Source organism: Kogia breviceps, chromosome 15 (genome assembly GCF_026419965.1).
Source record: "Kogia breviceps isolate mKogBre1 chromosome 15, mKogBre1 haplotype 1, whole genome shotgun sequence".
In the NCBI taxonomy this organism is placed as follows: domain Eukaryota; kingdom Metazoa; phylum Chordata; class Mammalia; order Artiodactyla; family Physeteridae; genus Kogia; species Kogia breviceps.
Window position 1 is genome coordinate 541595 of NC_081324.1, and position 16909 is coordinate 558503.

Genomic DNA, 16909 nt, shown 5'->3' on the forward strand with positions numbered 1-16909 from the left:
CCCGTGACGGAGCACGCGGGACACCTCGTACGGCTCCAACGCGTGGCCTGCCGCGAGACGGACGCAAACCAGCAGCACCGAGGAGCGAGGACGAGGCCCACGGGGTGGACGACGGGAGGCAGAGGCGGCCCAGGCCGTCCCTCCTCCGCGCCCACCTCGCCGGCTCCTGGGACCCACGCGGCCGCGTGTGGGGTGCCTGCCCGTCGGTCTTCTCTGACAGACCTCAGGCTTAAGTGTTCACAGACACGGCAAGGGAGGGTGGCTGGGGGGCAGGGGGCAGGGCCCCGACGACACCTGATGCCCACGACGGAGGACGGGGCGTTGGGAAGAGGAAGGCAGCGGCAAGAGGAGGATGGGCCCGTTTCCTGAACACGGGCCTGCCAGCACCTTTTCTGGGAAGGAGCAGAGACCCATGTCCCGTTGGCTGTAGAGTAACTGCGATCTTGTGGCCTCAGAGCGGGGTCATGACTTGACAAGTCTGACCTGTGAAGCCACTTCACGTGGGCGGAAGGACAAGAGGTCTGTTCATCGGGCTCGGCCCCCGCTCCCAGCCAGGGCTCCCCAACCCCCGGGGTCTCCCGGACGAGGGAGCGCCTCTGCTCTAACGAGGCGACCGCGGATGAGCGGCCTGGACCTTTCCGCCCCACCCCGGCCCCAGGAAGCCTCCCGAGAACCCCCAAGGCACAGGGCTCGGGAGCTTCTGGCCGGGACCCTCCCGACCACACCGTGTGCCCTGCACCTGCTGCCGGTCAGGCCTCGACCGCGTGCCCGATTCGGCGCTTCCCAGGTTCTCAGCCGTCCCGGCAGGGGCGTGGGAACCGACAGGCGGCCGGCTGGTCAGAAGGACATGTGACAACCCGGGACCTCCCACTGACGACGGCGTCTGGCGTCGGGGAGTCCCGGGGGCCGTGCGCGCCCTGGGTTTCTCGACTACTGGCTGCGGCTGGGGGCGCAGGTCTCAGGGCAAAGCCAGGTGGGCACTGCCACACCCCTGGTCAACTGAGCAAGAGCGACCGTCCACCAAACGCTCAGGGGATGACCCCCTGCGGCTCCAGCACAGCAAGGCTGGAACCCAGCTAACAGCCAGCACTCGAGGGCCGCGCGGCATACGAGAGACAGAGGGCGGCCTGCGGGGGCTGACGAGGGCTGCGCCCACGCGGGCTCTTGGGCTTTTTGAACTTTAACTACGGGGCGGGATGGCTACTTGATCAAGCTCAGAAAACACACCAAGGAAGGAAGGCTGTTAGGTGGACTTCACTCACGGGAACTCTGACTTCTTCCAGCAAACCACCCACTTCTAACGGAGCCCTGAGTCAGGGAGGCTCCCGTGGGGCCCAGAACCCAGGAGGGCCACGCCCGCAGCGCCCCCCTGGGTGTGTGCCCTGCACACCCGCCGCTCTCCGTGGCTCTACTGGGCCTGCTTCCCTGTGAGAGTCGTGGACTCGCAGTGGATGGCAGGGACACCCCAGGGAAGGCACCGGAAATGGGACAGACCGGTTTCAACCCTCTGATTGAATTCCAGGGCGGGGGGGGGGGACACCCCCTCTACAGAGCAACTCTGACCAGCGACCACCAGCCACACCCTGAGCGCTCAGGCCAAGGCTGACGTCTTTGAACCACTGTATCCAATTTCAAATCTATCAACACGCACTTTAGGGAGGGACGGTGCACAGGGACCTCACAAGTTAAAACACGGAAACGTTTTAATTGACAGTTAAAGTGTTGGCTTTATCGTCAGGGGTCACAACATCTTCACACTAATATATCCTCTCGGGTTAAACTATAGGCACTTAACAAAAAGCATCTAATTATATTAATTCTAACAGGTTACTGGCACTTACACTTCACTGGTATATTTGGTTGGCTGGACTTAACTTCATTTTGATAAGCAAACCTCCTCTTGTCAAATTTTGCTCTGAAAATACTTCAGGTCTTTAACTCCGCATCCCATCTTTGCAGGGGAAAAGAAAGAACTAAAAGAAGCTAATCGTTCAGAATCTGCCCGAAGCACGCAATCCCAGCAGCTCAGAGACCGCGGGGCGACCCCAGCCTGGGCCGCGTGCCGGGCCCCCCACGAAGGGCTCGCGCCTCGGCGGCGCGAGCACCAGGCCTGGCGGACAGCGCGGGCTCACCCGGCAGGAGGTCTGGTCCCGTCGAAGCCCTGCCTGGGGGGCTCCCCCCGCCGCTTCCCTCACACAACGTTCCGCAGGAGGACAACCTGGCGCCTCCTGAGAAACAGGCGTCTGCAATGAACCACTGACTTCGTGAATGCTGTTTTAAAAACGCTCGCGTAAATGCTTAAAAATCGTAATTAAGGGAAAAGCTAAAAGCAGGCATGTGAAGAGAAATGCAAAATTCACTTTTTCCTCAAGTACTGAAATCTCTCAAAGAGCAAAAGTACGAATGACGTCAATGCTCTCGGGAACGTTTCCATCCGTCGACTTGGAAGCTGCCGGATCACGAAGAGTGAGTAAAACTCATCTCAGCTTCCGAGCCGTGGAAGTGAGAAGCAGAAGAAATGGAGACAGAGCCAAGTCCAGCCAGGAGCGGCCAGAGGGGACACGGCCTCGTCCCAGCCCTCGTCCCAGCACCACCTCCTCCCCACTCTGCTACCTCGCCTGCAGCGGGAGGGACCTGGCGCAGCGAGGGCCGTGCGCAGAGCGTGAGGGAGCTCCTACGCGGCCAGCAGCACCGCCTGGGGAGAGGACGCGCCTCCGAGGACCACGTGCGTGAATCCCAAGACACAGAAACGCTTCCGGTAAGGTAGGAATGACACCACCTGAAGGGGCTTTAGACCAGCACCAATGTACTTCCCTCTTGGCCAGAAGCACAAACGTCCTGGTCATTCTCCTTTAATATGCTGCATTCTCACGAAATAAAACCGAAAGCACTACTGGGCCTATTAAACTTAACTTTCTCCGACGACGTTCCCGTACTGCGGAAAAGGGGACCAGAAGGCAGCTGTGTACATACCCGCGTGGTCGACCCTCGTCCAGACTTCACGCTTCAGGGGGACACCACCAGAGTCTGCTGTCCCCTCGGCGGCAGTGGAGGGGACGCTCTCCTGGGGCCCACAGAGCCCCACGTTCCGCAGGAAGCGCCCCGGTGGCCGGGCCTCGGGCAGCCATCTGCCCCCGACGGCCCCCGCGCGCTCGGCACCCGCCCCCCAACGGGCCGGCCCAGCAGAGTCTGCGGAACAGTCCCTCTGGGAAGCGAGAGCCGGGCTAGGACGTGCCTCTACCTCTCTGTCAGCACACTAACGGGGTGTTTCCGTGCGTGGGTTTCCTTCGATCTCAAGTATTTCTCCTAAAGCCCAGCGTGCGGCACCTCGAAACGCCTGGAGCCCACGACAGCGACTGCGGGGCCGCCCCCTGCTGACACCCAGGCGGCCCAGCACGGCAGTAAAAGACACGCTGACTTGGGAGCCCGGGGGCGCCCGTCCCGCCTCAGGCTCGGATACAGTCCCGGGAACACAGGGAGAGCCGGCCAAGCAAAAGGGCCGAAGACAAAAGGAGGAGAAGAGTCAGGTGGTCGTGAAAACAAACCGTTAAACCTCCGCAGACACGTACTGCTCCTAAAACACGCAGTAAGTCCACCCGGTACCCGAGAAACGCGTGCTCTGGCCTCGCATCAGCTCAGGTGAGCCCACACGCGGGGCGAGGAGGGCAAGCGGGCGTCAACCCCGACCCCCAACCCGTGACCATCTGTGTCCCGCTGGGCCGGCCTTTCCCACAGCCTACTTCCATCCCAGGGGAGAAGGAGCCTGGACGTCGTGACCACCTTGGAAGAAATTCCACAACTGGCCAAACTAGTTTATGCCATCAAAGGCAGTAAATTTAAGTATGCCGCCAAATTTGAGATTTTCAGCCGTTATCTCCCCAAGTATTTTTTCTGCACTGATCTCTCCCTCTCATCAGCTTGGACGACACAAACATTCAACTTCTGACTTGACCCCGGCGTCCCTGAGACTCTGACTCCCCTGCCCGATCTGGTCTCCTGTCGTTCCTCAGAGTGGCTACTAAAGCCCTGTCTTCAAGGTCACTTAATCTTTCCTCGACACTCCCGTCACCAGGGCTCCTCCTGGTGAATTTCAGGGCATCTGCCTGAGCGCGGGTCCAGTCCTGATGTTTCCACGTGGTTCTTCTTCGTGGTCTGCACTCTTCAAGGCCGTGCCTCTCCCAATGGCCACGGCCACGGCTACGCCCACTGCTGTAGTGCTGGTCTGATGGCCCCAACGCCTGGGCTATCCGGGTAGGCGCCTGCTGTCACTCTCTCGGGAATCGCCCGTTCCTGTGTTCACGTGTTGAGTAACTGTTAAATGGTGTGCTGGACGTCCTGAATATTCTGTCCTGGTAGAAGCTCTGGAGAACAGGGTCTTGTGTCTTAGCAGGTGACCAGCCCAGTCAGGCTAAGATGGAAAGTTCTGTCCTGCCGGCCGTGGACTGCGACGTGAGTTTCACGCCTTTGCAGCGCTGTCCGCCCCACACCCAGCACGACTGGGATCGACTTCTAACAAACAGTCAAAGACAGAAAAAGTGGGAGGAGCAGAAACGGAGTGGGAAGCCAAGGCAGCACAGGGACACGCGCACGCGCACGCGGGCCACCGCAGAGCGCGAGGAGCGCAGGAAGGCGGCAGAGGAGGGAGGTGTGCCGTGCGCTCAGCGCACCGGCAGGCATGAGATGCGGCCGCGTCAAGCGCGCCAGAGGAAGAGTCCAACCCTGCACTGGCCGGGGGGCGGGGCCACACGGGCGCCGCCCACACGCGCGCACATCTGCCCCCCCCCCCCCACCGACGCGTGCGCCGCTTGTGCATCGTGCTAACTGCGCACCTCCAGCCGAGCAGACGCCGCACGGCAGGCGCCACGAGAACTTGCCACGCTTTTCTTGTGCATCTGCTAGGAACAAAAACAAATGCTGACAGAACTGATCACCAGCAAAAACATGCTGTGAGAAGACGCCACCGCCTCTGGGAGATGACAGCTTTATGGCAACCACGCAGAATGGAAGACCACATCAATCCTAAGAATCATCATCATTTGCGCAAAGAATCACGAATGCGCTAACGGCCCTGACGTTTGAACACAAACTCAAACGCTGCCGGATCACGCCTGCTCCAGCCTCCAACTCCCTGAAGCTGGGTCTTCAAGTAGCTTCTGGGATCACCTGGCTTCTTCTGAACGTTTCGAAGCTCGTGGAAAATGTGCCTATCTTAATCAGAACACAATCCTCACAAGACAGCGTTTGCCGCCAGCACACAGTGGACCCGCTGTCAGGGGTGGGATAAGCAACTCTGCAGATCTCCCTGGGGCAACAGCCCCGCGACACGCGCGGCAAAATGGAGCACGGTAGTGAGGGCAGCAGGCTGAAGCTGCCACGCCCGTGTGCAGCGGCGCTCTCTCGGGGTCAAGGGGCCGCCTTCGGACACGTTGGTTACTGCGTATCAAAGGCTTTAACCCACCAGAAAGGAAACCTGTGCCCGAGGCCTCAATTTCTCCAGTGAAACGTGTTGACGTCCACAGACGGGACAGGAGACAGGGTTTCCTCGCTGTGCTGACGAGTGGTGCTCGCCAGTCCAAACAGACGTACATGTCAACGGAGACAGAGCATATGCCCCCAAACTGTCAAATAAAGTCAACAATCTCCTCCTCGACAGAGGCTGCTGCGGTGCCGAAAGGGAACTGCTGCCCAAAGTCTGCACGAGGGCTGCACGCATAGAGGCCACACCCTCACCGCTTCCTCCTGAACCACGGCAGAGGGGGAGTTGCTGAGCCTCTACTCAGCAAACAGCTTCTTCACGTGAACCACAATACCCAAATACAACCCTCTGGCATCAACAAGACAAAGACAGCAGTGACCACACCAGATGTGCGTATACTTTTGCTTCTTTGAAAACAGCAACGAGGAGGTTCTGCTCAGATTCTGGGTCTGCAAAGGTGCTCATCTGAAACGCCAGCCTGCACGTGGCGTGTTACAAGGACAGCGGCATTCCTAATCAGGTTTAGGTGCAGGCTGCGAGTACAGAACACCTTGGTGCTGGTGAGATGTGCCTTTTGGTGAGAGCTGACCTGGAAACGAAGGGTTCCGGGCGGCTGGGGGCTGGGGAGGCATCTGTGCTTGGGACGCCCTGGCTGTGGAGCCCCCAGACGTGGTCCTCAAAGTGTAGAGCAGACAAGCAAGCACCTGTCGCTGCCAGTCCGGGCCCATCTGAAGAGCCCCCTCTGGTGGAGTAAACTACAACTACAACAGGCTCAGAGCCACCGCCCAGACGAGCACACAGGCAGCACCCTCTTCAGTAGTCCTGTTTCCCTGAACTTTAAGGAGAGGGAACACCTCTCTGGCCTCAGCCGCTTGCCGCGGCTCCACGGGGACCTCCCGCCCTTCGTGCGGCCCTGGGGACCACAGCCTGGCCTTCTCTGGGCAGAGCTGCAGGGGGGTGGACACGGTCTCTGCCCAGCTCTGTCCAGCCTCAAATCCTAAAGCCCCACACGGCCCCCGCCCTGCCACGCAGGGAAGATGGAGAGCCGGGCGCCCGCTCCCCTGGTCATCTGGTGCCCGGCACTGACCGAGCGGTCTCTCTGGGGCCCAGATGTCACCGGGAATCGAGCAGGACCCCCTGAGCACTGCTGGACACCAACCCCTGGTTCCCTCATTTATAAAACAACAGCCACGTCTGCTGGAATCCCAAGTCCAGGATTTCTCTCTCCTTCAAAACCTTTCTTCCTGAAGAGCCAAAACTAAGGTTTTAAGGCTAATTTTCATTTCTGAAAGAAAAGTCAGGTTTCAGAGTGACGGGAAGTGTATTTAACACTTATTTCATGTTGAGATTTCGACACCCTTTGATGTGCAACAAACAAGCAGCAAAATCGTCGCCACTGCTTGACCAATGGAACCATGTCTCTGCAGGGGTCCAGCAGCGAACCCACCCCGTCCACCTGGGAAGACCGGGGCGAGAGGGCAGCAGGAGGAGAGAAGCGAGTGTCCAGCTGTCCCCCGCCAAGCCCTAGCAGGGAGCGTCCCTCACGTAGAACAACCAACATCCTTGATCAAGAAGACAGGCTTACGGCTAAAAAGCTTTTTCTAGAAGAAAACATTTTTATGAACAAACCCCAGCAGTGTGCTGGCTAAATGCTCAGAAAGGCAGGAAACGGCAAATAGAGAAATGCGGCACATCTGAAAGCAGGTTTAAGAGTCACGGGATAAATTATCGTCTGAAGGCGATGGTCTGACTTGCTGGTAGGATTCTATACTGAACATGACATTTTCCTGCTGCTGCCGGAAGCGAGCTGAAACGCATCTCTGTCCTCAGGGCCCTCCCTGGCATCCGCGACGGTCCGAGGACGACCGCTGTCTGTGCAGTACGAGTGGCCGCGGGGGCTGCCTGCCTCTAAGACGCAGACCCGGGAGCCGGAGAAGCGCGGGTCCTGATCCAGGCCCGGCTCCGTTTAGCGGGACGTGAGGTGCGGTGTCCGCGACGGTGCCTGCGCAGAACAGCAGCCCCAGAGCCACGCTGCCCAGGCCACCTTCCACCGGTGGGGGCCTCCTCTGAGGGGCCTGGCCTAGGACGGACGAGGGGCACACAGGCCCTGCGGCGGCACGGGACACAGGGCGAGAGGGACGCGGGGCGGCTGGCGGCCACTCCCGCTGCTTCCCTCGTGGGCCACAGACAAACAGCGGACTTGCAAAATTACCTGTAGTTTTGCTCTGCTCCTAAGGAGGAGCCCCTCTGTATTTAATCTTCACTTCAAAAGGGATTCTGGGTCCTACTGTCATTATTCCCACAATTAAGCACTTGGGAAAAAAACACTACTTCTACCCACGCTGCCTGAAACCTGTTAGTGGTGGGACAGCCGACTCCCAGTCAGATCTGGGTGTGTTTCAAAACCTACGTGCAACCTGACAGGGCAGAGGGTGTCTCGACCTGGGCCCCGAGGACGCGGGGGCCGCCCGGGCACTGCAGGCTGCTCGGCGGCTCCCCTGGCGCCCACCCACTCGACGCCAGGAGCCCCCTTATGAGCGACAACGCCAGACATCGCTGTGGGCCCCGGGGTGGAAGGAGGAGGTCAGGCCCATCGGTGGGAGCAGAAACCTGCCTTCTATGTTGCCAACACAGCAAGCGGTTACTTCCTGCTGTCGTCACCTCCTCTCCCACGCGCCCCGTGGCGACCAGAAGGCCCGGCTGAGGCCACGCGCGAGGCGTGCTGCCGCGCGGCCGGGGCTCACCTCTTTGTCCATGCTCTCTAAGTCCTCCTTACACAGCGTGTACAGCGGCATAGTCTCCGACATGCTGGGCTGGCGCTTCCTTCTGGAAGGACCGGGCTGCTCGCCATCTTGGTTAGCTGGCAAGTCTTCGCCAAACATCTGCTGGTGATGCGGCTGCACGGCTCTGAAAGGAATTTCACAGGCCCCATGTGAGGCAAGTCGGTCTGAAGTCACCTTTCCAGCCCTGAATCAGATTCCCGACTCTCGGGATAGGTAAACACACACACACACACACACACACACACACACACACACACACACGCGCGCGCGCGCGCGCACACACACACACGCGCGCGCGCACACACACACGCTGTCTCGTCAGGCTTGATATGGGTTTGTTTACGAAACCAAATCCCTGCTAGTCCAGCCAGGCTGTGGGCCAGTCAGGCCCGCCCTTCTTCCAGCTAAAAGTGAACACTTAGCTCCTCCCATCAACGAACCGCACCGTCCAGAGCATCCGCCTGGCCGGACTCATTTGAGAACAAAGGGCAAAGGTGGAGAGAGACGGTGCACACTTGCCCAGAAAGCAGCCGGAGTGCAATTTATCCTCAAGGCAAGATCCAGCAGCCTTAAGATTTCAAGAAACAAACCATTTCTATATCATCCAGGCTACAAGAGTAGAAATAACGGGATGGTGAGTTTAAGACCCAGAGTGCCCTGGGTTAAAGTGAAAGCCCACCCATCCACAGAGGACAGGAACATTCGGGGTCACGCGGGTGGTTTTATTAAACTACTAAATATCAACACTGCGTGAGGAGCCACTCTTCTGTTCCCAGAATGCTTCTGTCCTGGAGCCGAGCCCAGGCTGGCGTGACAGTGACTGTCCTCTGAGCTACCCTCTCCGTTCCACCTGGAAGCGACCCCAGAGCACCCGTCCCCCCGCAAACGCTCTCATCCCGTGTCCGGCCCCCAGCACGGGTCACTGCCCGTGACGGCCTCAGAACTTAAGGGGCTTCGTGAAGCGGGCGGCCGTGCCTTCCTCTGGAGCTGGCCGTGGGCACCTCACGGCCACCAGGAAACTGAAGACGACGCAGCAAAACCTTGTTACTCTGAAGAAAAACGGTGGTAGTAAGTCTGAGTCACAAAACTGAAAGGAAGCAACGGTACCGGGCTAACCACACGCTATCTGACGTGGTTAAGACCTCTGGCCCAGAAGCACGAAGGGCCCTCTAGAAACGGCCGAGCCTGCTTCTTCCGAAGTCCCACTCTGTCCCCAGCCTCTCGGCGGCCCGCCCACCTTGCCCGCCTCCAGGTATTCATGCGGCTTCAGAGCTTCCTGTCCTGTCTTCTGACCTGGGCACCAGGCTGCACTTCGGCCCACACCCACTCACCGCCACCCCACCACCCAGAACTCCTCTTACGAATATGGAAAACGACAGAAGTACCTTTTTACTAGCACAGCCTCCCTTCAGACCCCCGGAACGGGGAAGGTGAGAACACGTGCACCCCCCACGTCAGGCTCATGGGCCCGGGGGCCGACTGGTCCTCAAGGCCGCGGGGTGTGGGCTCAGCCTGAGCTGCGCACAAGCACCTGGAAAGGCAGGATGTTCTTCCATGTGGAAGACGCTGAAAATCGGCCACCGCGCTGGGGGCTCCTGAGAACCCCCTCGGGGCATTCGCAAGATCCTCCCTCTTCCAGAGACACACCGGGCGAGGCCAGAACTCCCTCCGGTGTCACACCAGGCAGACCAGGAGGCAGGTGGGAACCCCGTCCTCCACTAAGCCAGAGAGATTTGCAGAAATGCAGACGAGCCGCCCTTCTCATCACATTTCTTTTCGATTTGGAGAAGAGCCACTCTTGGTTAAAACAGTGTTACTGTGCGGTGGTTTATCGCTCTTTTGAGATGAAGGGAAAGCGAGTACTTTAAAGGAGCCTCGGTTTTGCTTTCTAACCTGGTGAACACCAGTCTACGAAGCCCCCAGGACCGACGGCCGGAGGGCTAGCTCGCAGCCCGCTGCCACCCGCTCGCACGTCTCCCCCCGACGGGAACGTCACTGCGAGACGCAATCGCGCGGATTCCCTGTGGCTTCTGAACGGGCTCCGCACGCACAGCCCGAGCCCCAGGTCCCGCGGTGGCTTCTCTGGCTTCCTGCTCCTCATCCGGGGAACCGGCAACTGGACACACCCACGGGCAGGCCCGGCTCAGGAGCGGCCGCAGCCTCCGGGACAGGACCAGGACCCGAGAGCAACCCCGCCTGCTGCCTCGCCTCGCCTCGCCTCGCCTCGCCCCACTGCGTGGGGGCCGGGCCCTCCTCCCAGGCAGCGGTCACAGAGGTGGCGGCAGGGTCGCTGGCAGAGCAGAGGTTTCTCGCTTGGAGGAAGCTCCCGATCCGTTTTCTTTCTATGAGTCATGCTTCCGCTGTCAAGTGTGCGGACCCTGCCTGGTCCGAGATCCTAGGTCTACATTTTCTAAGCAGGTCCGTGACGCCCTGCAGTGTCAGTGGAGCCCACCCACCTGCAAAAAGCGGGAGGCGTCAGACTGTCGTGGACCCCGTGCCAAGGCTGCCCGGCAGAAACAGTGACCCCCAGGCTGGCGTCAGCGGAGGCCGAGCGGGGACCCTGGACTTTTTTTGCCCCTGCCCGGCAGTGGTGAGGAGGTGCCTTATAACTTCTGCTGCGGGAGCACAGCCTGCGAAAGCCAGCTAAACAGAAGGTTCCAGCAAGGTCCAGACTCTCAGAGAGAGACCTGTCCCCAGGTTTCAACTGAAAACCACCTGTCACACCAAGAGCCAGGAGGATCTCCAAGTGACTGAAAAAAGACCATCAGGAGACGTCAACTGAGGTGGCAGAAATGACAGAATTGTCTGACAAAGATTCCAAAGTATCCGCAATAAAAAGAAATGCTTCAACAAGCAATTACAAGCACACTTGATATAAATGGAAAAAACAAAGAGCCTCAGGAACGAAACAGAGGATAAAAAGAAGAACCAAATGGAAATCTTAGAAGCGGAAACAAACAAAAACATGCATTGGGTGGGCTCAGTATCGCGACGCAGGGGACAGAGAGAAGGAAATCTGAATCTGAAGACACCCTAGAAAGTACTCCACGTAAACGGCAGGAAGCCGACTGAAGAGGAAAAACGCACACAGCCTCAGGCCCACGTGACGACAGGGAGAGTCCACGTTCATGTCGCTGGCGCCCCAGAAGGAGAGGAGAAACACGCGGAGCTGAAAAAATACTTGAAGAATAATGGCCGGAAACAAATGCTCCAAGTTTGGCAAAAAAGACGTGAAACTTTCAGATTCGAGACTCTTAAGTGAATCCAGAACAGGATAAACGCCCACATCCATATTAAGACACATCACCATCAAATTTGCAATTCAAGACAAGGAAAAACAAATCTTGAAAGCAGTGAGAGAAAAGCTGCTCCAGTTACAAGGGAAATACGACTCAAATAACAGGCCAAAGGAGAAAAACTGCGTGAGCTTGAGGTCAACACAGATAAAGCGATGAAGAAATTCAACACCCATTCAGGGTGAAACCCAGGGAGGACGGGAATGCGACGAGGGCGGCTACCGAAACTCGCAGCCGACACCACACGCGACGGTGAGGGGCTCAACCTTTTCACCCTCAGACTAAGGAAAAGGCAAAGATGCCACCGGCCGCTGGAAGAGACAGAGAGCCCACGAGCGGCCCGGCCCTCAGACCTCTCGCGTTAGGCCCGGACTCACTCGAGACGGGCCACGGACTAAAACACGACACGTGAAACGACCAGGATCCAGGCCAGGCAGGGTCCGCAGACTTGTCACCGAAGCGCGACCCGCGGGAAGACGGCCAGTCAGAGACGCCCCCCCAGACGAGAAACGTCTGTTCTGCCGACGACTCTGTTAAGAAGGTGGCAGGCATCCCCAGAGCACGGGAAGCTTCCACAAGGCTCGCGACGGACGAAGGACAAGGACCCGAGGCACCCTGAGCGCCTCGAGCGCACGGGCAGGCGACGGGACGGGTCGCTGCGGAGACTCCGCAGAGGCAGAGGGCCGCGAGAAAGGGGGAGCACGAAACCACACGGCCCACGGCCTCGGGGCGGCTCAAGTGGAAACGGGGGCACCAGGGGCAGAGAAACCGTGTCCCCCACCTGCTGGTGGGGACGTAAAAAGTACCACCACTGCAGAAAAAAGTGGACGGCTTCCTGTAAAACGAAACACACTCGCTGTACAACTCAGCAGTCCCCCTCCTGGGCACGCATTCAGGAGAGACAGAGACATACACGGACGTCCATAACAGCAGCGGCCGTACCAGCAACATTCCAGAGCTGGACACGTCCCAGATGACCTCTGGCGGGTGAACACCCCAGAAGCCGCGGTACCTCTTCCCACGGACCACTCCTCAGCAGCGGCCACGGCCACACCGGGGCACAATCTCCAGGGACTGTGCTGAGCGGAGCTGCACACAGCGTGACTCCACTTACCCCGTGTTCTCGGGGTGACGGAGGACAGGCTCGGAGACAGACCCGTGGTGGCCGGGCTAGGCTCACGGGTGGGGCTGGGAGAGCTGGAGATGGGCCGGGGGGCCCTGGTGGAGATGCATGCTGCGGGCGGACCAGGCCAGTGGCGGCGTCCCGGCTCGAGACCGGCTGCAGGTCTGTGAGATGACGCCGACGGGGAAAGCGGGCCAACGGTCCCTGGGATCTCTGTTATTTCCGACAACTGCCTGTGAGCCTACGATCGCCTCAAAATAAAACCTTTACTTAAGAAAACCAAATGCTCACAACTTATAGCGCACAACAAACAACGGGTGAATGAAAAGGAGTTCGTCGCTGCAGACGCTGATACGTTGCGGTGCGTGATGCCCGGGAGCCCGGGGCCGCTCGCGGCCCGCTGTCTCCGTGAGGGGTGCTGCCCCCGCCCCACACCTCTCACCCTCAGACACACCCCTGAGGCCGTCGCCTGCGGGAAGCCCAGTTTAGGCTCAGTGACCCCTGGAGCCACGCCTGTCGCACGGGCCCTAGCCCGGGGGCTCTGAACTGAAGCTGCATGGGATGGACGGTGCCCAGCAACGGCCCTCAGCTCCGAGGTCCGCACCCTGACAGCACTCCATGTGCGGAAATCCCGTGGGGGGGGCTCCGCCCCGCGCGCCCCAGGGACCTCCGACTCCAAGCCCCGCGCTGGGCCCGCACCCTAGCCCAGAACCAGAAGGGCAAAGCAGGAACTAGAGAGACTTACAACTCCCAGACGGGCACGAGGAACGAAGGAACGACTGACAGCTCCTGTCACGCTAGGGTCTGTGGGGTTCCGGGCTCAGCACACCGCCGAGACGCCACCCCGGGGAGGGGCCCTGCTCCTGCCCTCTGCACACGGCGGGTGAGGGGCCACTCCAGGAAGCAGGACCGGCCAAGGGCCGAGCGGCCCGGCGGGGTGGCCGGTGCAGGGCCGGGGGCCCAGGGCTCAAGGGCGCAGCGGTGTGGGTGCGTGGATGGGTGAGGCACAGACGCGTCTGGGGGCCCCACAGCCAACTAAGTGGGAAGGAAGCGCCTGCCGGGTGCCCGTCTCCTCACACTTCTGCCTTTTTCTTATACAAACTGGTCCTTTCATCAGTTCTGAACACAGAACTATCAACAAGCTGTACCAACATCCATCAACTTCAGGAGAACAGCAGTTTCCCACGCCTGCAAGCGAGGCGAGAAAGGGTGTAATGAGCGCCGGACATTATCCAGAAGGCGCGTCTGCGGTCTCCCGCCGTGACCGTCGTCATCAGGACCAGGCACCGGTCTGGGGGTGGCAGCACTGCCCCTACAAAACCTACACGGCCAGCAGACTCAGTGAGTCACAGTAACGCTCTTTTGTGTACCTAGGCGGTCTGATAATTACCAAAAAAGTTAATGTCTTGGTGAAATTCACACCTCCAAGTTCAAAAAAGAACAAATTTCCTCAAAGTCAAGTCACTAGAATAAACGACAGCCCGACGCGTGTGTTTTCCAGAGAAAAGTTGGGCAGAGCTGGAACACTGTGATGTCACTTGGAACTGAATTACTGCTGTTCACGTACATTCTGCACATCTGAGAACAAACGTGGTGATCTGTCGCCTGATTATTAGTGTCGTACGTCTCGAGAAAGACGCACTCTCCCCGCATCCTTGGGTCTGTGTTCAGACAGCACTTAATCACTTCCTCTCATCAGAGAAATCCCAAGCCTGCTGCTACTGTCTTCCACCAGGGCTTAATAATTGGAAAACCATTTTTTTTTTTTTGTGGTACGCGAGCCTCTCACCTCTGTGGCCTCTCCCGTTGCGGAGCACAGGCTCCGGACGCGCAGGCGCAGCGGCCACGGCTCACGGGCCCAGCCGCCCCGCGGCATGTGGGATCTTCCCGGACCGGGGCACGAACCCGCGTCCCCTGCACTGGCAGGCGGACTCTCAACCACTGCACCACCAGGGAAGCCCGGAAAACCACTTTTGTACCTAATTTTTAAACATTCCAAACAGTTTAAGACAATGTGCTTTTGTTCTTTACATGTTAGAGAAATAAATCAATATGTGATTTTATTTTCAGCGGTAAGAAAGCAGATTCTAGGGCTTCCCCTGGTGGCGCAGTTGGTTGAGAATCCGCCTGCTGATGCAGGGGACATGGGTTCGTGCCCCGGTCCGGGAGGATCCCACGTGCCGCGGAGCGGCTGGGCCCGTGAGCCGTGGCCGCTGGGCCTGTGCGTCCGGAGCCTGTGCTCCGCAACGGGAGAGGCTGCAGCAGCGAGAGGCCCGCGTACCGCAAAAAAAAAAAAAAAAAAAAAAAAAAAAGAAAGCAGATTCTAAAACCAGGAACAGCTCAGGTAAAGCTCAGGACAATATTGACTTCGTGATGCTTGAAATTACATAACTGTTACTGTAAAGTTGCACTTCTGTGCCATTTTAACGCACACATCTTTCCTGTCGATGTGCTCCTGACTCAAATTACAAATCTACAGACCACCCCCTGGAACAGAAACGCGACCACACAACCAGCGAGATGGCAGTGAAATGTGATTCTCTGAAGAGGGGCCCAGGTTGCTGCTGGTACGGCCCATCCTTCGTGTTCCCTCATCTCAAGTGTCGGGGACCATAACGTCGTTTTACTCCACGTGATGCCCATCTAAGCCAATCTAGGCAGCGACCATCGCCAGGCAGCGTAGGGAGGCTTGTCAACTCTGCGAAAGGCTGGAAGTTGACTGAGCCAAACAAAGAACTAACACCGCAGAACCTCCTCCTGAAAACCGGAAATGCTCTCATCTCTGTGGCTGTGTCATGACTCCTCTCACCCGCGTTGGAAACTCTAGACTCATCGCAGGCCCGTCCCCTACCAGGTCCACCCCTACTGGGCAGGGGCCCCTGCACAGGCGCATGGGCGCTTCGCACCTCCCCGCTGCTCTCGGGCCCCTGTGTCCGATCATAACAGTGGCCACACGGATGTGACCTGGGAAACAAGGAAGCATCGGGGCGTACTTCCCGAAGGAGCTGCTCGTGGAGATGCCCATCACCACCCACCTCCCAGCACCATTTATACACCCTCCCCCGCGAGCCAGAAGGGCGTGGCCCTAGCACCCCGCAAAGCGCAGGGCTAGACGCTCGGAGGGGCCTCAAGACACCTACCCATCAACTGCACCTCCCCCCGCACCGCGCCTGAGCCCTCGGCGTTTCCGCTGCCTGCAGGTTCCGAGTCCAGTCGGGAGGCGCTGCGGGTGGGCGGCCAGCTCACTGTGGGCGCCCCCGCGTCAGGCGCAGCCAGCCTTCTTGGGAAACCTTCCCAAGCCCAGGCAGGGCGGGCGACGCAGCCACCCCGGGCACCGCCCCGCCCTCGCCACACGGGCAGCCGGGGCCCCGAGCCCACGCGGGCTTTTGTCTTGGTGCGGGTCTTCCCTGCGCTCCCCTCGGTCCGTGACAGTGGCCGCCAGCCCGGGCCCCCGCTCACAGCAGTGGCTTCCCTGAGCTTGGCGTCACCACCTCCTCCCAGGATGCCACCAACAGCCATGCTTTCTGTTGCTTAAAACATAAGCAGGCCTCCGAAGCCCAACGGACGGAGCCTCCCCACCGGAGAAGGCGCGGCCGCTGCAGGAGGGCCACCAGCCGCCAGCCTCACCCTTGCTCCCTGCGGCCCGACGCCTGACGCCCCGCACCCACCCAGTTCCACCCACACGTGCACAGCCAGAGTCGTGCTCAATGCCTAGCTTCTCTTACTTAGATGACCTTATTTTCCATTAATTTATTAGCCCTGACATACTTGTGACAAACAGCTTGCTTTAATTCTTTTGCTATACAGAAATGTTAAAGTTTAACAAGTAAAAACCAGCTATGTAGTTACACTTAACGTAGCAGTGTACAATTATAAAGTTACTTAACAGTATGATAGAATATCGATATACCACTAACATTAGCACTAACTGACATTATATAACACATACAGGGTCGTATAACAGATACCTCAAGCAGGCTTTCTCTGTCTGGTTTTAAGAAACTGGCCCGTGGACGCCGAGCTCTGGGATGTGAGTGCTTGTTCCCTGTGGGCTAGGGAACTTCCACGCGGACCTGCCCACCCACCCCTCCTCTCCTCTGGGGTCTCGCGGGTCCCCATGTCTCCCCTGTCCCATTCCTTCCTTTGTGCACCCAATTTGCGTATTTTTCATGGGCCGTCTTCCGTTTAATTTTAGGCTTCGCGTTTCTCAGTTCTAGAACAGCCCTTAGAT

General features: G+C 58.8%; 1 protein-coding gene across 4 annotated transcripts in view; it reads right to left on the bottom strand.

Annotated features, from left to right (window-relative positions):
• Window positions 1-16909, bottom strand: part of CTDP1 (CTD phosphatase subunit 1) — a 97697-nt gene that overhangs the window by 59708 nt on the left and 21080 nt on the right. For all 4 annotated transcript variants that reach the window (XM_067015091.1, XM_067015089.1, XM_067015092.1 and 1 more), the window contains one exon: window positions 8221-8383. In XM_067015091.1, coding sequence (XP_066871192.1) covers window positions 8221-8383 — 163 coding nt within the window. The remainder of the gene's footprint in view (window positions 1-8220; window positions 8384-16909) is intronic.